Source organism: Mytilus galloprovincialis, chromosome 10 (assembly GCF_965363235.1).
Source record: "Mytilus galloprovincialis chromosome 10, xbMytGall1.hap1.1, whole genome shotgun sequence".
NCBI classification, from domain to species: domain Eukaryota; kingdom Metazoa; phylum Mollusca; class Bivalvia; order Mytilida; family Mytilidae; genus Mytilus; species Mytilus galloprovincialis.
The window spans coordinates 10,261,455-10,286,139 of NC_134847.1; the positions used below are offsets into that span (position 1 = coordinate 10,261,455).

General features: G+C 31.1%; 1 protein-coding gene and 1 long non-coding RNA gene across 3 annotated transcripts; one reads left to right on the forward strand and one right to left on the reverse strand.

The window, feature by feature from the left end:
• Positions 1–965: 965 nt before the first annotated feature.
• On the reverse strand, positions 966–18,691 carry LOC143049806 (baculoviral IAP repeat-containing protein 8-like). Of its 2 annotated transcripts, none has more exons than XM_076223544.1 (7): positions 18,581–18,691; positions 12,494–12,804; positions 8,099–8,274; positions 7,263–7,362; positions 5,007–5,147; positions 2,519–2,671; positions 966–1,989 (listed from the first exon to the last, which is right to left on the reverse strand). In XM_076223544.1, exons 2-7 carry the CDS (start codon positions 12,780–12,782, stop codon positions 1,790–1,792), a joined length of 1,059 nt encoding a protein of 352 aa, XP_076079659.1. In that variant the 5' UTR covers positions 12,783–12,804; positions 18,581–18,691; the 3' UTR covers positions 966–1,789. The 2 variants fall into 2 exon arrangements, with proteins under 2 accessions (XP_076079659.1, XP_076079660.1); XM_076223545.1 differs by lacking the exon at positions 18,581–18,691 and adding an exon at positions 13,057–13,079.
• LOC143049807 (uncharacterized) lies at positions 13,485–24,558 on the forward strand. Its single transcript, XR_012970317.1, has 3 exons — positions 13,485–13,657; positions 19,140–19,291; positions 21,130–24,558. It is a non-coding gene; the product is annotated as an uncharacterized LOC143049807 (long non-coding RNA).
• Positions 24,559–24,685: the final 127 nt, after the last annotated feature.

Sequence of the window (24,685 nt, forward strand, 5' to 3'; positions counted from 1 at the left end):
ATGCCAAAACCCCGTCAACAAATTGACAGTAGCAGTCAGTAAAAAAATAAAAAAATATGAGAATGTTGTCATAAACCCTTTGTAAACTTTTCATTGCTTTGTAACAAAATGCCATCAGAGCCCGATGTAGAGTATATCCATTTTGCAGTGGACACGATGTTTCAGGGCTTGTTTTACTATTGTGATATCAAGATAGTTGGTTGCTGCCTTACAAGAAATCTATTGAGCCAAGAGGTTTCAATAGTAAAGCTGCCGTTATCTTTTCTTGCGTTATACGGACATACGTCATCATGATTTGGTAGACATGTACGGAATATCTTTGACTTTTTTCGTTTGTGACATCACTAAATAAGAATATCATAAAATGTGAAATTGATATAAGTACAAAACAATGTCCCTTATTCAAACAGGAACTACTATATACCCTTCCGGAGCACATAAATTCATAATAATTTTTTATCCTGTATATTTTTTTTCTTGGTCATCTCTCTACAACCGCGCTTTGCTATTTTTCCTTAAAATAGAATCATTCAATCGTTCAAATTATGAATATGTATAAAGGAAATACATCAACCCTACTCATGGACAAAACTCGGCATAAATAAAGGCAACAGTAGTTTACCACTGTTTCGAAATCCATTAATCGATTGAGAAAAAACGAATCCGACTTACAAACTAGAACTGAGGGAAACACGTCAACTATAAGAGGAGAACAACGACACAACAGAAACACTTAAATGCAACACACACAGAAACGAACTATAAGATAACAATAGCCATTTTCCTGACTTGGTACAGAACATTTTAACCAAAAAATCGTGGATTGAAACTAGTTTTGCCTGCTTTAATGGCAATATTAAATATAACACTAGAATGACAGCATTACATGACAGGACTACAATACAAATAAATGAAAGAACAATGTTGTCTAGATGTCAATGTTGGCTAAAAATGTAGGCAAACAATAACATGAATAAGGTATTTAATTCTAGCTATCATCACTTTTTCTACAATTGAAATAAAGCACAAGACAAACTTCATGGATACATATACAGACCACGTGGCAAAAAAAAAAATAGTGACATATATATATAATGAATAAGAAAGCATGTTTTATAGTACGTTTTTCCAGGGAGCACTGCTTCCATACATAGAATCTTTTGAATTATGGCTAAGGGCCTTTAAGATGTTTTCATGAATCTGGATTCTGGTTAAAATTATCGATAATAGTTTCAGCACAATTTGTAAGGCAATTAAAACAATAGTTAATATATATGTATTATTAAAACAATTTATCACATTATTTGCCATTAAGGCATTGCTGTTAGCATATCAACATTCAAAATTATTTCGGCATAGTGTACAAACACGTGTCTCAAGGAATTTATGAAGATCATGTCAATTCAAAGGAGTCTATGACACTAAAACTTTTGTTGTCATGCAACAATTTCCACTCAGCTGTCAAGAAATTTTATTGAGACATCAAAACTATAGGAACATCTAAGATAAACAATAATGGCTGACAAATTTCAGTAATAATGAATGATTAACATAAATAACTGCAAATATATAACAAAATCAGTTACTCACAGTCAATAAACAAACAAACAAACCAATATTAATGCCATTTTATAAAGAACATAACAAATATTTCTTTAATCATACACATCACATAGTTATTCTTATATTTGACACTTTTTTAAAACAAGTAAATACACAGGAATGCTTTATAAGAATTTTACCAAGATTGAAAAAACATTAATGACAGATATCCTACTACATGACTTGGTTATTTAAACTGGACTTTGACAGAACCTTTGATTTCTGACCTACATACAGGACATGATTTCAAGGCGGGGGCACACTGCGAACAGGAAGATAAATGACCACAGGGCAAAAACACAATAGAAACAGGCATTTCACAACAAATCTTACACTGTGTTTGTTCTTTCATTTCGTTGTTTTCTTCTGCTATTTTCTTTACATTATCTGTGCAGAAAAAATAACCAATATAACATTAAGCTTTTAGATATGTTTTACTTTGACATAATGATTCCCATTGAAAATATTATAAATTAGAACCATGCACCCTTGTGTATAGCATATTTATATCACAATCGATTCAGTGACCGTATTTTACAAAAAACATCTCTTTACAGATGGCAAAAGTGATAATTTTATTTTATTAATTTTGTAATAATTTTGGGTTATTAATGCTCTTCAACTTTGTACTTGCTTGGTTTTCTACATTTTTTTTTATCTGAGCGTCACTGATAAGTCTGGTGTATTAAATTATAAGCCTGGTACCTTTGGTAACATTTTGATGAAAAAAGATGGCTGTTAAAAAAACTAAGATGGTGAATTTTCACCATCACCAGAAATTTGTTTCAGAACGAGTGATTTTTACTGATTGATATTTCAATACTGTCTAATGGTCTCTAATAATGTTTTCATTTTGCGTTACATCATAAATTTAAGAGAATGTGCTATTCTTAAGCCTACATAGAAAGTCACTAACCTTTTGAAAGAACTTTTCTACTCTTCATGCTTACAACAGAATGTTTAAGTTTAGAACGTATCGGTACAGTCAATTCCGATTTTGCTATCTCACCACTCTGTTCTATTTTGGTCATCTCTTCCATTAAATTCCTTGCTGACATTCCATTCCAGCCTTAATACAAAAAATATGAATAGCATATAAATAAAGGTAATTCATAACTGTCTCTAATATACAGTCGTAAAAATAACAAGGGGTCTGTCAGGGAGACAGCATACCGAATTTTCAGCAGAGGTCAAACCCAGTTGAGCAAGTTGTGTCAATACAGTTGAGCATGTATGGATACAATATTCCAGCTTAAAAAAAGCTCTGAATTTGAATTGTTATTGTATATTTGTTACAGCATAGGTTTGTGACACAAAATAAACGTGGTCAAAGAACTGACAAATTCGAAAGTGGACATTTACCTATTATCATGGTCCAATATCCTAATTCGGCATATCAAAGAACCAAAATATCCGGTTAATAAAAATAGAGAATTAAGGCACTGGGTGTTATATTATCGTCATTCTTAAAAGGCTAGGATTGAAAAACAACTTTAATTCGGTTGCATGTTTTTAAGGAAAATGAAAACAATCTTTCACTTTCATCTTAAATGCATATTACCATCATATATCCAGAAACTCAACATTTGTATGTTTTCCATATTTTACACTCACAATTCATGCAGTTTTTAAACGTTTGTTCAATTGTATTTTAAATATAAGGATTTAAAATTTATACCGTTTAAACTAAGAATATGCTCGGGTAAATATTTCTGAATATTTAAACAACATACAATTGTACAGTGCATATTTCTGTTCCTACATAATCTTCTTCAATATACGGCTTTGAGCATTCCTGATGATGGTAAGTTCAGAAAAGTTTTTCGGTCACATGAAATTTATTGAAAGGATCACGAAGTTTTGAAATGCTTCCAAAAAAGATGTGTGCTATCAAAAATATCGATGAATTAATTTTCAAGAGGCATACTTTTACTTACAAATCAGGATGAGACCATGATTGTTTTGTTTAATAAGTTTCATTTCGAATACCGCGTTTTATATGACCAAATCACTGTCAGAGGATATTTAATTTGTTTGTTTACAAGGTAATAATCTACAGGAGAGTATTCCACCTGAAACGGACAGAGGCAGTTGTCCTTTAAGATATTATTAAGATATATGACTTGATGAATATAAAACGTTTGTTTTCAAGAGGACTTCTGAATATTAAAAAGTAATTGCCAATGAGACAACTTTCCACAAGAGACCAAATTGACACAGACATTAACAATTATAGGTCACCGTACGGCCTTCAACAATGAGCAAATAGAATGTCGACAGCAAAATAACATTCTCAGGTAAAAGTCTTATGTTTGTTGGATCAACAAATATGACTATATTGCCTCATTTATAATAAACAAAAACAGAAAGTGAAGCTTAACATGCTTTTATCTGCACATAAACACAAAAAGCAAAAGTTTTATTTTCTAATTCTACATCAGTTCTTGATTATACAACATGCATTACTCTGTTAATGAACACAAATAAATACTACAATAATATTAGTTTAAAAGAAGCTAAGGAATTAATAGATGGGTTAAAACTTAAATCTAAAAAAGTAAGAATCTGCTTTGTTGTAAGAAAGTTAAATTGTAGTATTTATTTAGGACTATCTTTTTATCAGTATCTGATCTCCATCACCAAAAACACTTAATGAAACTTTAACAGAAAATCAACATCCTTGAGATGTTTGACTGACTGTGTGAACATTTACAACTTTAACATTTACCATACAATCAGCAAACATTCAGGAAGAAAGATAAATGATAATCACTTTGATTCTTACCTGATGTCTTGACTGCCTTTCAATCTATCGCTTTAAAGTTAAATATTTCAATCAGAAGCAACTTCATTAAGTATAAAAATCCATTTGTTTCATGAAATATTAGCATTAAAACACATTTTTTTTGCATAATACTGAAAATATTATTATGGTGCTAAGAAAAAAAAGGATGCTCAAGTAAATCAAATTGCCACTAAATTGAAGCTTAATTTCTGATTATTTTCAATAAAGGTAAGGCTGACAGCCAAAACAAAATAAAACTGTGCCATATCCTTCACTAGATTGAAGTCTCGCTTGCCACTATATCAAACTGTAGTAATTTTTGTGATTGAGATGACAAGACGCGTAGGTCACAACAAGCTAAACTGAAAATCTAATTATGAACTATATACCTTTACTGCTTCAATTTTTCACTACTGCTTATGCATTTCCTCAATTTCAAAAATAATAGTTTTTAACTGATTGGGTCTATTTCGTGTATAGTTTCTCTAAGATTTAAAACTGTATAAATAATCAGATTTGATAATTATAAACACTATTCTTTTACCTTCAAAAAGCTTTCAACCCTAGCATGAATGAAGAAATTTAGCACTGATCAAATTTCCACAATTTTGGCTTATACCTTTCTCTTTCAAAACTCTATCAACAACTATTCTGATAACTTTAGGTAGATATCCCATTGTAAGTATACTCTGAGCTGCATTTGTCAGCAGTGGGTTTTTCTTCTCTGCTTTTGTAGGAGGTTTTCCGCTTGGTAAGAAGTCTAAAATAAAAAAAAAATATCCCATATATAAAGAAATATCAAACTCCTTACCAATGTCTTCTGGTCATTTACTTATTAAGACTAGAGAACAGCTGAAATATTACCAAAGCATAGGCAGTTAGTAACTTACTTCCTAGTTCTTCAGAAACCGACTCTAAAAGAAGGAGCGAGCTCTCAATGCATATTTGTTCCGCCTAGCAGATATTTCACAAGAAACTTTTTTATAAACAATATCAAACTATCTGTTCCTATTGGAACCAATATTTTATATTATTGTATAGCAATATAATATTTCCCACAGAAAGTTACCAAAAGTTAGCGTGCAATAAATTCTAATATTGCACTAGTGCAATAAATCTTCAAAATTCATGACGTCATCAACGTTTAAATCTTAGTTTAAACCAATTTTTACTTTCAAATATTATATTGCTATACAATAAAAGGGTTATTGCATGAATATTGGGGAGTATTGTCCCTCGTAGAACATATATTGCACTCGCAAGCTCGTGCAATATAAAATTCTACTCGGGACAATATTCCCCAATATTCATGCAATAACCCTATACTATTTATTCCTTGAGGAACTTATACTTTTATACTTATTCGAGAATAAGTTATCCTTATGAACGAATATTCTATTTCTAGAAAGAGAAAGGGAAAGCAATAAAAAAAAATTCAAAAATTTTACTTTTAGTGGCAAAATATTATTTTTCCACTGCCAGCAAAGATATGTTAATGTGGCATAACGTTTGTGCCTTTTCGCCATCGTATGTGACGTCACATTTTTTTAATTACGTTGACGCCTGGACTGATTCGGGTGTGTCTATTCTGTGTTAAACTTTAATAGCATTATGTATTCGGGTTTAGTTTTCTGTAATTAGTTAATACTTCAGTTTCATTATGTATATCTCTTTCATATTCATTTGTTTAAATTTACTGTTTGCAATAGCATGAATTGTTCTATATAATAAGGATGTTCTTATCCCGGGCATAAAAACAATGCCGTATTTGGCAAAACCTTTTCAACTTTTTATCTTCAGTGCTGTACAACTTTGTACCTTTTTCACTTTCGATCTTTTATATCTGGGCGTTATGTATTCGGGTTTAGTTTTCTGTTAGTTAATACTTCAGTTTCTTTATGTATATCTCTTTCATATTCATTTGATAAAATTTACTGTTTGCAATAGCATGAATTGTTCTTTATAATAAGAATGTTCTTATCCCGGGCATAAAAACAATGCCGTATTTGGCGAAACCTTTTCAACTTTTGATCTTCAGTGTTGTACAACTTTGTACTTTTTTTCACTTTCGATCTTTTATATCTGGGCGTCACTTGTAAGTCTTGTGTGGACAAGGCGCGTTTTTGGCGTATTGAATTTTAAACCTGATGCTTTTTGTTATCTATTAATCATGTTTTTCTTTGTCTAATATGTTCTATTAATTTGTATTGTAGTCCTGTAATATTATGTTGTCATTTCAATGTTATATTTAACTTTGCCATTAAAGTGCGAGGCTTGGCATGCCACAAAACCAGGTTCAACCCACCACTTTTATTCCCCTTTAAAAGTGTCCTGTACCAAGTCAGGAAGATGGCCATTGTTATATTATTGTTCGTTTCTGTGTGTGTTGCATTTTAACGTTGAGTCGTTTGTGTTTTCTCTTATTTTTGAGAAATTGAGATAAGACGTGGCACGGTACTTGTCTATCCCAAATTCATGTATTTGGTTTTCATGTTATATTTGTTATTCTCGTGGTGTTTTGTCTGATGCTTGGTCCGTTTCTGTGTGTGTTACGTTTCGGTGTTATGTCGTTGTTCTCCTCTTATATTTAATGCGTTTCCCTCGGTTTAAGTTTGTTACCCCGATTTTGTTTTTTGTCCATGGATTTATGAGTTTTGAACAGCGGTATACTACTGTTGCCTTTATTTAAACTATTTTATTTGAATAATTATTATCAAGAGAGCGGCTTTATCTAAAATGTATTTAAACAACAATAATGAAAAGATTTTACTATCAATTGGAATGATTCTTAATATATATTTGGAATTGCTTTAATAAAATTTACTGATATCTTCTCAAATTAGCAATTTTGTTAAAATAAGTGGGTAATATAAACCTCTGCCTTTGTCCTCTGATCCAACAATTCCATCTTCTTCACAGTCACTACTGTGACTATCGAAAGTTTGTGCTATGCCATCTGTATTCAAGGCCTCCTCCTGAAATGTAAAGCAATAACATTGGTTATTTTTTCTGAATGATTGACTGGTAATATTGTCGAAATGTGCATCTGTTGCAGAAAATTTATACCTTTTATGTTATTATATATACTCATATGAAACTTTGGTACTTTTTTTTATACAATGTAAGATAGATCACCTATCTCATAAACCTTATCACGGAATATTTTAACATTTTTGGGTTGCTGATTTTTAAAATGGATGATCATTCACCGCAAGGCACAGAATTATCTCCTAGCTTTTGAATGACATTAGAGTTCCTCCAGCTTCATTTTTTCAGTGTAAATTTTTAAGTAATTTTGTTTGTGTTTTTTTTTATCTTGTTGCTTAGGACGTTGTCGATATTTCCACTATTTATGGTTTACAATTGCGCAATTGACATCTTTTGTTTTTATGAAAGCAAACATTCAAATTGCTGTGAGTGCCGGGTTTACCATTGACGAACATTTATTTGTCTAAATAAAGCTGGAAGATGTCCCGATTTTTTAATTTGCACAAATCACTCATCCCTTTTGATTCGTTGTCACTATCAACATTAACAGACAAATAAGTACACATAAAAGTTTACATATTCCTGATGCTATTTAAATTAACTCAAGCTTTTTATATTTTTGTTATCATTGAAAAACATTATTATCTTAAACATGAAGGAAAGGAAATAAAAGGCAAAACAAAGGAAGCTCGGATGATATTTATCAATTTTGAAGTTAATTACCAGCTGTACTCTTCTGACGGCATCTTGTACTGTAGCAATGAAATCCAAGCCTTTCTTGTCCTTAAGAAACTGGCATTCTTGGGACCACCTAGCATGTTCTACAAAAGGATTATCTTCTGAGTCCCAGTTCTGAAGTCCTATACCACAGTGAAAACATCGCACATGGTCATTGTTACCTAAATTTAATATTGCAACAATTGGTTTTATTTTTATCATGACAAATATAATTTAAAAATCAACCATTTTCTCCTACTAAACATTTACAAATGTAAAGGTGTCATTTGGAAGTGTGTCACTTCTGTAAGCCACACTGTAGATTGAAACAACTTTCATACACATTGCAAATCCTATAGCAGAGTCGGCTTATTTAGTTATATTATTAATAGACAGTTTGATGATGGTTAAAAGTTCACGATAGTTATAGATGTTATACAAATATGACTCATTTCTAAAAGTTGTGGAAATTTAGAGGATAATTATACATTAAATACATATGAAGGATTAAAAACGGTGATGATAAATATTGAGGAAGCTAAGAATTCAATTCTCTAAAACATAATGCTATTTATAAACTATTTTTTGGAATTACCAAATGTTACATGAACCCATTTTATATTCATACATTCTTATCAACATGTCAACACCCTGAAATGGCAAGTCTTTTTATTATTCCACATTTTTATTAATCTACAAATATATTTCTGATGTCTTTTATCAAATGTTTATGCTTTTGTGGTGATTAGAAAAAAAAAGCTTTTCTCTTTACATTCTCTAAAGAATTATATAATCCTCATTGTCAATAATTGTACGATAAAGGAAGTGTTTTTCGTGAAAGCATTCGAAGTGCTGTCAAATTTTCATGAAGCAAGAGCGTGAGATTTGGAACAAAATTGTAAAAAAAAAAAAAAAGTGAAATATGCCCCCAAATAAGCATGAAAATGTTTGAATTAGACGCGTACATCACGGCATTTGTCAACAAATCACAATCTCATTGTAGCGTGCATGATTAATTTGATAGATTTATGCAGTTGATGTATACATTTTGGGGTCTATATAACAGTTCCAATCTTCAAATATAGATTGTCATTTACATTTAATAATTTGTTATTTGTCAGGGATTTTTATTACTTGCAATGGGGTATCTATGGGTTTTGCTCATTGTTAAACAGGTCGAGAACTCTAGATTTTCTGACGTCAGAATATATTTGCATAGTAATTTCCAAAACACAAGGCCAATATGGCCTTGAAAAACTGACCAATCGACTCAATGAAATACAATGCATTGTGGACTACTACAAGTAAACTACTACTTAAAACACGTGGAATTAGTGGGAAAACAGTCAACTAATATAGTTGTCTGGGACTCTCATTACCAATGTTTTTATTCTGCAAGTATATTTAATATAAAATATATAACGTAATCCTCAATTTGCATGCTCAGATTAAAAAAATATTGTTTACTGGCTTCACGATTCGACTTTCTTTTTCGCCTTGCAAAAGTAGTTGAACCGGTTTTGTGCATTGTTATGACTTGAACCTGCATTAATTTCACGACATGAAACAGTGAAATATCCAATGAAGTGACCATTGTCCAGTAAGAAAATCGTTTGAGCTCTTTTAAACCGGTATAGTGTCATTCCAAAATCATTTCTGCCGAGAAAAACACGAAAACTTTCATTGAAACACTTCTTTCTGTACTGAATGTGTAATTTTTTTTTTATCAGGACCTGAACTAAAAGTAAGAACATCATAATATTCAGTATGCTAAAAATAAGTGTTATGAAAGCGGCAGGGGCGGATCCAGCCATTTTAAAAAGGGGGGTCCTAACCCTGGACAAAAAGGGGAGGGGGTTCCAACTACGTGTCCTCATTCAAATGCAATGATCGTCCAAAAAAAGGGGGTCCATCCCTCCAAAACCCCCGCCCTCCTGTAGCGGGTACGGTATATAGCTCAAATCATTCTTTATTGTTTCATCCATCGATAATATCAGTTTATTGCCAATTTTATCACAAAATATACCTTAGAGGTTTTTTATCGTTCGGCTGCTGTCCTGTTGACATATGTAATATCTCCAATATTAAAAGTATCTGGATCAAAGTGGGTGCCATATTACCTATTATTTTTTTTCTAAAACGTGCTTTGTATATAGAAATAAGAAGATGAGGTATGAGTGCCAAATGAGACATCTTTCCAACAAAGACATAATTCAGTAAAGTAAGCAGTCATAGGTTCAATGCTGAAAAGTAAGCTATAAATGACCCACAAATTACTTGTGTAAAACAATCCAAACAACAACAACAACAAAAAAACCCGGCCCAATTAAATATATCAAAGGAGAAGAAATCTATCCCATAAAAAAATATATATATTGTATAGGAGCCTGTATTTCAGTGGTTGTCGTTTGTGTATGTGTTACATATTTGTTTTTCGCTCATTTTTTTTTAATATAATTAAAGCCGTTAGTTTTCTCGTTTGAATTGTTTTACATTGTCATATCGGGGCCTTTTATCGCTGACTATGCGGTATGGGCTTTGCTCATTGTTGAAGGCCGTACGGTGATCTATAAATGTTAATTTATGTGTCATTTTGGTCTCTTGTGGACAGCTGTCTCATTGGCAATCAAACCACATCTTTTCTTTTTTTATTATAGGTCCATCGCTGCAATTTTCACAAAACATATCAAATTTTCAACCTTGTCGCACATACATATGGATAACATTATTACAGCTTATTTCCTAAGGCATGTAGAGCAAAACTTTGGTTAGCTTGCTTGCTTGCTTTGTTTTTATATCGTACAACATATAAAATGTACAAGTTAAACTATGCCTATATATATATATATACATATTATTTAAAGATTGTATAAACAACTATACAAACAAAGTAAGCAAGCCAACCAAAGTTTTACTTTGCAGGTATAAGAAATCAGCTGTAATAATTAATCCAGTTTGGCAAAAGTACGAGCCTGTTAAAAAACGAACAAACTGAAACTACAGTTGCTGACTTCACTACCTTGAAAACAAAGGGAACAGTTTGGAAGTCACATATACGTACTGAAATGTGACAAAAATAAATACTAACACTGCCATGTATGTAAATGTTTCTTCGTCTTTTTTACGAACACAAAATTCAAGGATCACACATTTGTCTTTAATTATCTATACGAAAATTGATGTACTCGTGAATATTAGCACTGGCTGTTATCGACGGCTTATTCTTACACTAGTAAGTTTGTCTCATGGGTAACTGTGTTTTTAGCTGTTGTTTCGTTGCTGTCTGGTAGACGAATACATGAAATATCTGTGCCATCATCAAACATGTTAATGGCTATATATCGGGTAATTCAAACCCTGTTTTCTTCGCATAGAAACAACTCTTCGTTAATCTGAGCATGGAAGTAATACTTTATATCACGAACTATAAATGAGGATACACAAAATGAAAAACTAAGCGAAATTGTGAATCCCGCATTGCACGAAAAAATGTGTTGTATTTCAGTAAATAACACGTGTTCTTGGTTGATTGTAAACACGTAGTAGTCCATCATGCATTGTGACTCATTTGGTGGATTGGTCAAAAACCTAGGTAAAAATAAATTGCGTCACATGTAAATGAACAATTACATGTGCGAGAACATAAGTATGCTAATTTATGCATTTCCATATAAGGTAGTGGTCCCGACCTGTTAAAGGGGGTATGGCGACCTATAGTTGCTATGTAATCAACTAAAAAAAACATTTGTGTGATTGTCAATCAAACCACACCTTCTTATTTCTGTACGGCATTTTATTTCTAACTTTTAATCAGGATTCATAGGGCCGAAAAAGGGCACATGGTAAAACGTAGCCTTGCTTGTAAATACATAATCAATAAATACATTTGGTTTGTTATCTTGTTTTAAGAATAAACAAGATAAATGAAATTTATCCTGCAATCAGCCAAATGTTATATAAATAACAGGTTCTAAATACAATTCTGCTCTCCTTGTACAAATGTATGTACATTTAAAACAAGAATATGTGGCATGATTGCCAATGAGACACACAAGAGACCAAAATGACACAGAAATTAACAACTATAGGTCACCGTACGGCCTTAAACAATGAGCAAAGCCCATACCACAAAGCCAGCGATAAAAGGCCCCGAAATAAAAATGTAAAAAAATTCAAACGAGAAAACATAGTCGGAATATATTCCTAATTATATTGTATATTCAGTGTCTACAAAAAGTACTTTAAAATTCAAAAACTAAATTTGCTCATACAGTCATAACTAAAAAGTACCCTAACAAATTGTTTAAATGGTATTCGACAACGGTTAAAAGCTGATTGAAAGCAATCTTTATTTTTATATTTGTTACAGTATTATCTATTCAGAAAAAATAATTTGTATACCTGTATAATAAAATCCTGCCTCTGCCATAGTTTCTGGGTGTTGTTGTATACTGGTTGGCCATGTTTGAAAAGTAGAAAGTCTTATGCATGTAATTGAGTACTGGGGATACTTAGGTCCCCGTCTTGAGTTCTGAGAGTTATTAAATGTTGTAGTCCTAGTGCTATCTGTTTCACTTCGTGTATTTTGATTAAAAAAGTCCACAGCGTTTCCAGTAAAATTTAGACCTCCATTCATGTACGTGCCCGGTAGACAACTTCTATTGAATAATATCTGTGTTGTGTCATTCATTCTATTTATAGATATTCACATTCTGAAAAATCAAAAGTACAGGATCGGCTAGGTGCATATATCAACATTCAAAATAGACAATAAAGTAAAAATTTGAATTAAATGAAATGTGTAGCAATTTGACAATACGACGGCAACCAAACAACAATACAATTCCAAAAATACTGTCTGTGGGTTCCTTCCAAATTTGTTCTATGTCATGTAAGTAGTTATAATTGCATGACATTCATAATAATCCCCTTACAATATTTACTTATCTAAAAACTATACATACTTGTTCATGTAGAGATTTTCTGATAATTATTTCAAAAGATTGTTCAGATTATTTTATATACGTTATTAACTTTTTATGCGTAAGCAATAATAATAAAAAAAAGACGCAAAAAAAATAAATAAATATTATGTAAACAAGAATTATGAAGACGCATATAAACTAAGTATTTTGTAAAACACAACCAATTCAGAAGACGCATATAAATCTAATGATTATATAAAGGTTATTTATATCTTCAGCTAAAAACTTCGAGTGGGTTTTTCCAGACTATATTTTTAAATGAAAATGTTAAACCTAAATTTAGAACCTACATCATCAGTTTTGTATATTAAATTCTGATTGGTTGTTTATGACAATTATAGATTAGTAAAGCCACATCTTCCTATATCTACTTAACATTTCATTCAATTGATAACGTCAAGAGAAGGGATAAGCTACAACAACAAATGTTCCAAGAAGATAGAAATAATTGTGTTAATGAAAAATAAATATTCAAGACATTGGAGCGAGGCAATCACTTGAGAGTTTACACATCATTCACACTCTGAATCATATATCGGTTTAATGAGTTTGAAAATGCTGAGAGATGATCTTTTAACAGGTATTCCATTGTACATGCATGCTGTAAGATAATATATTCTCATGATTTATGTATGGCTATATGCCAATTCTTGGATTTCCCCCAGATTTATTTTAAGGGTGAGAACCTCTAGACCGTCTCTCTTAGCAAGGAAATGATGTATATTTTTATACGACCGCAAAAATTTTAATTTTTTGGTCGTACATTTGTATATTGCTATCACGTTGGCGTCGTCGTCGTCGTCGTCGTCCGAATACTTTTAGTTTTCGCACTCTAACTTTAGTAAAAGTAAATAGAAATCAATGAAATTTTAACACAAGGTTTATGACCACAAAAGGAAGGTTGGGATTGATTTTGGGAGTTTTGGTCCCAACATTTTATGAATTAGGGGCCAAAAAGGGCCCAAATAAGCATTTTCTTGGTTTTCGCACTATAACTTTAGTTTAAGTGAATAGAAATCTATGAAATTTTGACACAAGGTTAATGACCACAAAAGGAAGGTTGGGTTTGATTTTGGGAGTTTTGGTCCCAACAGTTTAGGAATAAGGGGCCCAAAGGGTCCAAAATTGAACTTTGTCTGATTTCATCAAAAATTGAATAATTGGGGTTCTTTGATATGCCGAATCTAACTATGTATGGAGATTCTTAATTTTTGGTCCCGTTTTCAAATTGGTCGTATATTGCTATCACGTTGGCGTCGTCGTTTTCGTCGTCGTCCGAATACTTTTAGTTTTCGCACTCTAACTTTAGTAAAAGTGTATAGAAATCAATGAAATTTTAACACAAGGTTTATGACCACAAAAGAAAGGTTGGGATTGATTTTGGGAGTTTTGGTCCCAACATTTTAGGAATAAGGGGCCAAAAAGGGCCCAAATAAGCATTATTCTTGGTTTTCGCACTATAACTTTAGTTTAAGTGAATAGAAATCTATGAAATTTTGACACAAGGTTTATGACCATAAAAGGAAGGTTTGGATTGATTTTTGGAGTTGAGGTCACAACAGTTTATGAATAAGGGGCCAAAAAGGGGCCCAAATAAGCATTATTTTTGGTTTTTGCACCATAACTTTAGTATAAGTAAATAGAACTCTATGAAATTTAAACCCAAGGTTTATGACCATAAAAGGAAGGTTGGGTTTGATTTTGGGAGTTTTGGCCCAAACAATTTAGGAATAAGGGGCCCAAAGGGTCCAAAATTAAACTTTGTTTGATTTCATCAAAAATTGAATAAATGGGTTCTTTGATATGCCAAATCTAAATGTGTATGTAGATTCTTAATTTTTGGTCCAGTTTTCAAATTGGTCTACATTAAGGTCCAAAGGGTCCAAAATTAAACTAAGTTTGATTTTAACAAAAATTAAATTCTTGGGCTTATTTGATATGCTTTATCTTAATATGTACTTTGATTTTTGATTATGGGCCCAGTTTTCTAGTTGGTCCAAATCAGGATTCCATATCAAGTATTGTGCAATAGCAAGAAATTTTCAATTGCACAGTATTGCACAATAGCAAGATATATCTAATTGCACAATATTGTGCAATAGCAATTAATTTTCAATTGGAGTTATCTTTCTTTGTATAGAATAGTAGTTGATAATATATGTTGGAAATTTGCCAGACATGACTATGATGTCATTTTCTATTTTTATTTGCCAATAACTTTATGTAAATAACTTCATTGGAAATTTGCCAATATAAAATGTTGCTGATGAAGCTTTTTTTCCTTATCTTATCTAAAATGTTTTTAGATAATGTATGTTGGACATTTGCCAGACATGACTATGATGTCATTTTCTATTTTTATTTGCCAATAACTTTATGTAAATAACTTCATTGGAAATTTGCCAATATAAAATGTTGCTGATGAAGCTTTTTTTCCTTATCTTATCTAAAATGTTTTTAGATAATGTATGTTGGACATTTGCCAGACATGACTATGATGTCATTTTCTATTTTTATTTGCCAATAACTTAATGTAAATAACTTCATTGGAAATTTGCCAATATAAAATGTTGCTGATGAAGTTTTTTTTTTATTGTTTTATACAATAAACAATGTATATTCACTTTTACTACCAACCAATCTTTACCATTCAGTAATAACAAGCACTTTATTTTACATTTTAATATTTTATGATGTATTTAAAAGAGTAGTTATTGTTGCAAACTCCATTAGAAATTTGAATTGATATCAGTTTTGGAAAAAGGGAAACGGGGATGTGAAAAAAGGGGGGGGGTTTAAATTTTTCTCATTTCAGATTTCATAAATTAAAAGAATATTTCTTCAAACATTTTTTTGAGAGGATTAATATTCAACAGCATAGTGAATTGCTCAAAGGCAAAAAAAACCCTTTTAAGTTCATTAGACCACATTCATTCTGTGTCAGAAACCTATGCTGTGTCAACTATTTAATTTTAGATTTAAAAAGTTTGAAGAAGAAATCTTTAATTGATTTGTAAAATCTTGACACAAGTTAAAAAAAAAACCATGTTATGTCAAAAATTTTATCACAATCCAAATTCAGAGCTGTATCACGCTTGAATGTTTTGTCCATACTTGCCCCAACTGTTCAGGGTTCGACCTCTGCGGTCATATAAAGCTGCGCCCTGCGGAGCACCTGCTTGTAATGGTACTTTCACATACAATGCTATAAATTTAGAAATTGTTGGATGCATTATTGAAATCTGATAAAAGATGAAAGATTTATTATTATTGTGATTTTCCAGAAAAGCTTAATAAAGATATATGTTTGGAATTCCTACCTTTTTATACGAACGTAAAAATTGAAAATGTTTTGGTTGTATGTTGGTATCACGTTGGCGTCGTCGTCTGCGTCGTCGTCGTCCGAATACTTTTAGTTTTCGCACTCTAACTTTAGTAAAAGTGAATAGAAATCTATGAAATTTTAACACAAGGTTTATGACAACAAAAGGAAGGTTGGGATTGATTTTGGGACTTTTGGTCCCAACATTTTAGGAATTAGGGGCCAAAAAGGGCCGTAATAAGCATTTTCTTGGTTTTCGCACTATAACTTTAGTTTAAGTGAATAGAAATCTGTGAAATTTTGACACAAGCTTTATGACCACAAAAGAAAGGTTGGGATTGATTTTGGGAGTTTTGGTCCCAACAGTTTAGGAATTAGGGGCCCAAAGGGTCCAAAATTAAACTTAGTTTGATTTTAACAAAAATTGAATCCTTGGGGTTCTTTGATATGCTGAATCTTAAAATGTACTTAGATTTTTGATAATTGGCCCAGTTTTTAAGTTGGTCCAAATCGGGGTCCAAAATTAAACTTTGTTTGATTTCATCAAAATTTGAATAATTGGGGTTTTTTGATATGCCAAATCTAACTTTGTATGTAGATTCTTTATTTTTGGTCCCGTTTTCAAATTGGTCTACATTAAAGTCCAAAGGGTCCAAAATTAAACTAAGTTTGATTTTTACAAAAATTGAATTCTTGTGCTTCTTTGATATGCTGAATCTAAACATGTACTTAGATTTTTGATTATGGGCCCAGTTTTCAAGTTGGTCCAAATCAGGATCCAAAATTATTATATTAAGTATTGTGCAATAGCAAGAAATTTTTAATTGCACAGTATTCAGCAATAGCAAGAAATCTTCAATTGTACAGTATTGTGCAATAGCAAAAAATTTTCAATTGCACAGTATTGCGCAATAGCAAGAAATCTTCAATTGCACAGTATTGTGCAATAGCAAATATTTTCAATTGCACAGTATTGCGCAATAGCAAGAAATATCGAATTGCACAAGATTGTGCAATAGCAAGAAATTTTCAATTGGAGTTATCTTTCTTTGTCCAGAATAGTAGTTGAATCAACTTAAATCATTGTTTTAAAGAATATACAATGTATATTCACTTTTACTACCAACTGATAAATTAAAACAATCTTTACCATTCAGTGATAACAAGCACTTTTCTTACATTTTAATATTTTATGATATATTTAAATGAGTAGTTATTGTTGCAAACTCCATTAGAAATTTGAATTGAGATCAGTTTAAATTAATAAAGAAAGGGGGATGTGAAAAAAAATTGAGGGGGGAGGGAGGGTTCAATTTTTCTCATTTTAGATTTCATAAATAAAAAGAAAATTTCTTCAAACATTTTCTTGAGAGGATTAATATTCAACAGCATAGTGAATTGCACAAAGGCAAAACAAAAATATTAAGTTCATTAGACCACATTCATTCTGTGTCAGAAACCTATGCTGTGTCAACTATTTAATCACAATCCAAATTTTGAGATGAATTCAGCTTGAATGTTGTGTCCATACTTGCCCCAACCGTTCAGTGTTCAACCTCTGCGGTCGTATAAAGCTGCGCCCTGCGGAGCATCTGGTTGCATATAAAAACACATTTTTAATAAAATTTTACAGAAGAAAAAAATTCTTGATTTGTTTTAATTTCTCTCAATCGATTTATGACTTTTGAACAACTGTTGCCTTTATTTTCTTGTCCAGAATGTTTTATTTGAATAAATACAAAAATGTCTTCAATTTCATGCATTAGATATGAAACACATTTACGATTAATATACCTTGATATTATGTTGACAGTTCATAATATATGATTTTCTGGTCCACAAAATAGCATACGGCTGTAAGAAAATAATGATCAAGAATAATTTTCGTTTTTTGTTAGTACTTCTACTGATATCCTAGTATTGAGGTGTCATAAAAATAAGACTAAATTATGCTATTTATTTTATATGATTTATCTGTTATTCCTCAATGAAATAAAAAAGTAATTAAAAAGTCGTATATTCGTCGTAATTGGTGAACATTGAATAGTACATATGTACCATGTATGTTTTTAATTTATCCAGGAAGGGTTGTGTCAAAACCAGTTAAACCAAAAATTAATTGCAGTGGAGAGAAGTAATTCATTGGCCAAATAAAAAATATGTATATATTTGTTAACTTACATTTTACCGACTTCTCTCAACACTAAATCCATGTTAAATTACTTAAAATAAAATCACCTAAGTCTTAAAAATGAAAAGTTAGGATATCAATTCTTTGCAATTATATAATTCTTCTTTTCATTTTTATATTCCCCTATTCAACTTATGCAAGAACACATTTTCAGAAAATTCAATAGGAAGATAAAAAATATGCTTGTGCTGTTTATATATACTAGAACGTAGGCAATTTTTTTTAATCACCATATCACTTTATCAGGTCATATTATACATGTTAAATGTGCGTCATAATAACTGAGGGGAATAGTTATCATTGCACATATGTTATTTTGAATTAACTAAAAATAGAAAAGGGAAATTGTTTTTTTATTTTTATCACAGTTAAAACTGGTTTTCCCCTTTTCTTCTTTAATACAATATAACCAATGCACCCATTTCGACAACCATAGCATAGACTTTTAAGAAATTTATATTAAACATATATACAGTGTTAAACAAAAATACCACAAAAAGAAACAAAACACAATCAAACTAGTATTGATTCTCTGTTTGTTTTTTTCAGTTTGATATTGTGGTTTTAGGAGAGGTCCGACAAAGCACCATAATCTAAAAATAGGATTTCAACGACAAACGGATACATGTAGCACAGTAATGGTACCAAAACCACTTTCCTTTTGCGATTATCAAGTGTGTCAGCTGGTCTAGACTATTGAGGTATTTCAAACAAACATTATTGTAAATTTAAATGTTAAAGACATTTTTAATCTACATGTTAATGATGTTTTATTTGTATTATAAATGTGGACTCTTTTTCATCAGCTTAACAGCTATGACTTAGTATTCACGAACATTCTGCTTTCATTGATGATTGCTAATTAAGATATAAACCATAGATGTAAATTACATCTATGTATAAACATACAGTAGTTCTTATTAAATGTTTTCCGCTTATGTTCGGCTTATATTTCTTCCGTTAATATGCTGCATTTTAAAGGGTTTGTACAGTTAACTGGGCTTGTAAGTATATGTTCGATTGAAATGTCTAGTGCGCTTGCAGAGTTACGTAAATTACTAAAAAGTTTAACCGGTGTAACCCGAGTAAATTAAATCGAGGTCGACCCAGGGTTGGGCATGTTTATTAAAGTTTCAAAATGACATGAACATGATGAAGCAGCTCAAGCAAAGACAAGTAATAGAAATTTGACAATATACAGCCTAAGAAATCAAGAAGGGGAATTTATTTTTTACACATCACACTATAATCATAATTATAATAATGATAATAATTTAGAGAGAGAAACCCATTTGGATTACACCAATTTTCATTCAGGATCTCAATACAATAGTAATTTCATTATACAAAAAAACAATTCAAATGTAATAATGATGATAAATAAGGGTACAATACAATTTAAATTCAATACACAATTATTATATGACATAACAGTACAAACTTTGTGGTAATGTTAAAAGTATATATATTTGTAGTTATGCTAAAATTCTAATATTTTGTTTGATTTTTAAACTATATAAGAAGAGCATTCTAAACTTTTGGTTCATTTTACGAGATACCAGACTTATACAACTCTGTATTTGGTTTTGGAACTATAAAATTATCTAAATCCAAATTGAGAGGTGTTTACTCTGAAGGAAATAATGCTAGTTTTTTCATCTGAATGTCTGTCCGTCCGTCCGATCCTATGTAAACCAATTTATACACCTAGACCATTTAATAGAAGGGAAATAACCATTCATCGTTTGTTGGCAGGGGCATGTTTTTTTCAAACTATTTTTTTAAATAGCATACATGATTAGGACTTCTTCCTCCTGAAACATAACATGCATTCTGTATTTTGTTTGTTCAGTAGAACCTTCTTTTTTATATTTCCCTTACGAAACATTTTGATAGTCAACTCGATGGAAGAGTTTTGACTGAGGAGAAGTTATCAGTGACGTCACAATGTGTGAGGAGACCGTTATCAAGCTTGCTACCGTCAACGGGAAAACTGTTTACGGAGGATGAAAAACAGTTTTAGAACAATAAACAGATGATCGCGTTTTCTTCGTTTAGATATCGTAAATTATCAGCCGATCGACACAATGTGAAGTTTTATTTAGGTTAACATTGTATCTCGAGGGTGATATTTTACGATAACAACGTGTATAGAAAACCCAATAAAGTTATTATTACGGCAGTTAAACTTTAAAAAATTAGTTATCAAAGACATCATTGAAAGGATAAGAAATCATACACGACGGATTGGAATCATGATCCACGAGAAAGCAGTTTTTTTGAGACCCGGTGGGTGAATATATTGCTTTTGTTGCAGTTGCAGCAAATCTGATATTTTATATTTTTTACTGTACGATACTTTCAATGAGAATATGATATATTACATTTAAAAACATTTTGTGCGCATGTTCGGAAATTATTGTGACGTACATCCCTTACTTAAAACTTACAAACGCTGCATTTAAATCTAAAATAATTATTCCAAATGTTTATACCATGTATAAAATGATTAATATAGTATTCATATTACTTTCAATAGATGTGTATACTTTCCACACAGTATCGACAGTGACACTGTTAGAGATCAGCGTTTTCATACACTATATGCAATATGCCAGTAAACATGCCCAAACAACCTACACAAGTGATATTATGTCTTGTGATGTATTTTATAATAGAAGTAACCGCAAAAGGGGAACAGATTGAAAGTTGTCCAAGAGGCCATGACAGAATTAAACGTCAGAGGAATTTATGCGGTAATGCTTCATTGTATCATTGTATTCCTGATTCTAAATGCCAACTTTATCAATTTTGTGTTGATCCACAAGAACCACCGCGAATTGACACATTCTTTATGTTGAACGATTCAATACATAATAAAAGTATAGAGACAATTCCGTTTACAAATACGGAGTTGTATGAGGATTTAACCTTATACTTCTGCCAGTACTCACACGAAATTTCAAACAATGAATTATTCGAAGAGATTATAAAAAGGCTAGATACTATTGCTACTTACAATTCATTCAAACGACCCTGCACAGGTTCCGACGTTGAGCATGTACTACCTTCATTTGATAGTTGCAAAATAAGTTTCAAATGTGCTGAAACAAGAAATGTTTCGGACTTCAAACTATTAGTTTATCAAAATGGAAAATTGGTATCGCACCATTTTAAAATAGGTCTGTCAAACCAAAGAGGTTTTTTTAAAGTAGGTTTTCTATTATGTTTTTTAAATAACAACAAGTTAAAAGAATACTCATTGGAGGCAGATACAATCTCAACAATGAAAGACAATTTGTCTAATGCGCACGACTACGGACCAATCATTGGATCAATCGTTGGAACTCTTGTTACATTCACCATTATCATCATAGTTGCAATATTTGTCAGAAAGATATGGCTGTCAAGGAGGACATATAAAAATCCATCAGCTCCTATTTAGGAGTAAACTGTATTGTATTTTAAGCTCCGATGGCATCAGTTTGTGATTTAATGGTCGCAAATAAAGTTTACTGGCGACGGGTAACCGTTTTCGTTACAAAATTGCTTTTGATTCATTTTTCTTTGGACACATGTTACTGTACTTTTTTTTTACCGATCATTGATTCATTTCATCAGCTAGTATAATGGGTTTCTCTTGTAATGTCGGCATGCATGTTTAGAGTTTTATTCACTGACACGGTGCGTACAGAGACAATTAAAACATAGATTGCTTAAACTGGCAGATATGAAGGTATAGAATGTAAATGAAAGGTTTTGTTTTAATTGTAGAAAACTTAATTTGAATATGATTGAAGATAAAAAAAACATGTTTTATTAGAATGCCCAGAATATGCAGATTTGCGAACGATATTTTTTAACAGTGAACGTAATACAGAAAGTAGTTTTAGTAATTTAAGTAATGAGGAAAAGTTTTTATTTATGTTTAATGATGATAGAGTTTGCTATTTTACAGCCAAAATCTGCCATGAAGTACTGTATGTTATACTCGTAATAAGTGTATATAATGTTGTTTGTTTTCATTTGTATAATTGTTTTAATAGTATGGTGTTTTATGCTTAGATATATTGATATATGTTATTGATGTAATATAAATGTACTTTAATCTGTGTTTTTACAGTCTCTTATGACTCTTTTTGAGTGGCTCTTTTAAAAATTGATCTGTTAATATTATATTGTGTTTTATATCAAATGTTTTAAAGAGGTGAAACTCTAATACATTATTTGTTGTTGTTGTTGTTGTTGTTGTTGTTGTATATGTTAAAGAAACTTCATCAGGAAGACAAGCTTTAATTAATGCGACAATCATCTTGGAATGCAAATTAGTTTAAGTATTTAATTTATTGGTATAATGAAGTATAATCGTGAATAAGTATTTTGATGCAGCATTTATATATTAATTTATTTGAGAAGTTGAGATCTTTTTATACGACCGCAAAAATTTTAATTTTTTGGTCGTATATTGCTATCACGTTGGCGTCGTCGTCGTCGTCGTCGTCGTCGTCGTCGTCCGAATACTTTTAGTTTTCGCACTCTAACTTTAGTAAAAGTGAATAGAAATCAATGAAATTTTAACACAAGGTTTATGACCACAAAAGGAAGGTTGGGATTGATTTTTGGAGTTTTGGTTCCAACAGTTTAGGAATTAAGGGCCAAAAAAGGGCCCAAATAAGCATTATTCTTGGTTTTCGCACAATAACTTTAGTATAAGTAAATAGAAATCTATGAAATTTGAACACAAGGTTTATGACCATAAAAGGAAGGTTGGGTTTGATTTTGGGAGTTTTGGTCCTAACAGTTTAGGAATAAGGGGCCCAAAGGGTCCAAAATTGAACTTTGTGTGATTTCATCAAAAATTGAATAATTGGGGTTCTTTGATATGCCGAATGAAACTATGTATGTAGATTCTTAATTTTTGGTCCCGTTTTCAAATTGGTCTACATTAAGCTCCAAAGGGTCCAAAATTAAACTTAGTTTGATTTTAACAAAAATTAAATCCTTGGGGTTCTTTGATATGCTGAATTTAAAAATTTACTTAGATTTTTAATTATTGGCCTAGTTTTCAAGTTGGTCCAAATGGGGGTCCAAAATTAAACTTTGTTTGATTTCATCAAAAATTGAATAAATGGGTTCTTTGATATGCCAAATCTAACTGTGTATGTAGATTCTTAATTTTTTGGTCCAGTTTTCAAATTGGTCTACATTAAGGTCCAAAGGGTCCAAAATTAAACTAAGTTTGATTTTAACAAAAATTAAATTCTTGGGCTTATTTGATATGCTTTATCTAAATATGTACTTTGATTTTTGATTATGGGCCCAGTTTTCAAGTTGGTCCAAATCAGGATTCCATATCAAGTATTGTGCAATAGCAAGAAATTTTCAATTGCACAGTATTGCACAATAGCAAGAAATATCTAATTGCACAATATTGTGCAATAGCAATTGATTTTCAATTGGAATTATCTTTCTTTGTATAGAATAGTAGTTGATAATATATGTTGGAAATTTGCCAGACATGTCTATGATGTCATTTTCTATTTTTATTTGCCAATAACTATATGTAAATAACTTCATTGGAAATTTGCCAATATAAAATGTTGCTGATGAAGCTTTTTTTCCTATTCTTATCTAAAATGTTTTTAGATAATGTATGTTGGACATTTGCCAGACTTGACTATGATGTCATTTTCTATTTTTATTTGCCAATAACTTTATGTAAATAACTTCATTGGAAATTTGCCAATATAAAATGTTGCTGATGAAGTTTTTTTTTATTGTTTTATACAATAAACAATGTATATTCACTTTTACTACCAACTAATCTTTACCATTCAGTGATAACAAGCACTTTATTTTACATTTTAATATTTTATGATGTATTTAAAAGAGAAGTTATTGTTGCAAACTCCATTAGAAATTTGAATTGATATCAGTTTTGGAAAAAGGGAAACGGGGATGTGAAAAAGGGGGGGGGGTTTAAATTTTTCTCATTTCAGATTTCATAAATAAAAAGAAAATTTCTTCAATCATTTTTTTGAGAGGATTAATATTCAACAGCATAGTGAATTGCTCAAAGGCAAAAAAAAACTTTT

Coding starts and splice junctions, on each gene's coding strand:
- LOC143049806 (XM_076223544.1), bottom strand. CDS start 12,782: ATGAATGACACAACACAGATATTATTCAATAGAAGTTGTCTACCGGGC. Junction 5,148..7,262: donor ATCAGAGGACAAAGGCAGAG/GTTTATATTACC, acceptor TTTTTATTTTAG/ACTTCTTACCAAGCGGAAAA. Junction 1,990..2,518: donor TAGAAAAGTTCTTTCAAAAG/GTTAGTGACTTT, acceptor TTTTCTGCACAG/ATAATGTAAAGAAAATAGCA.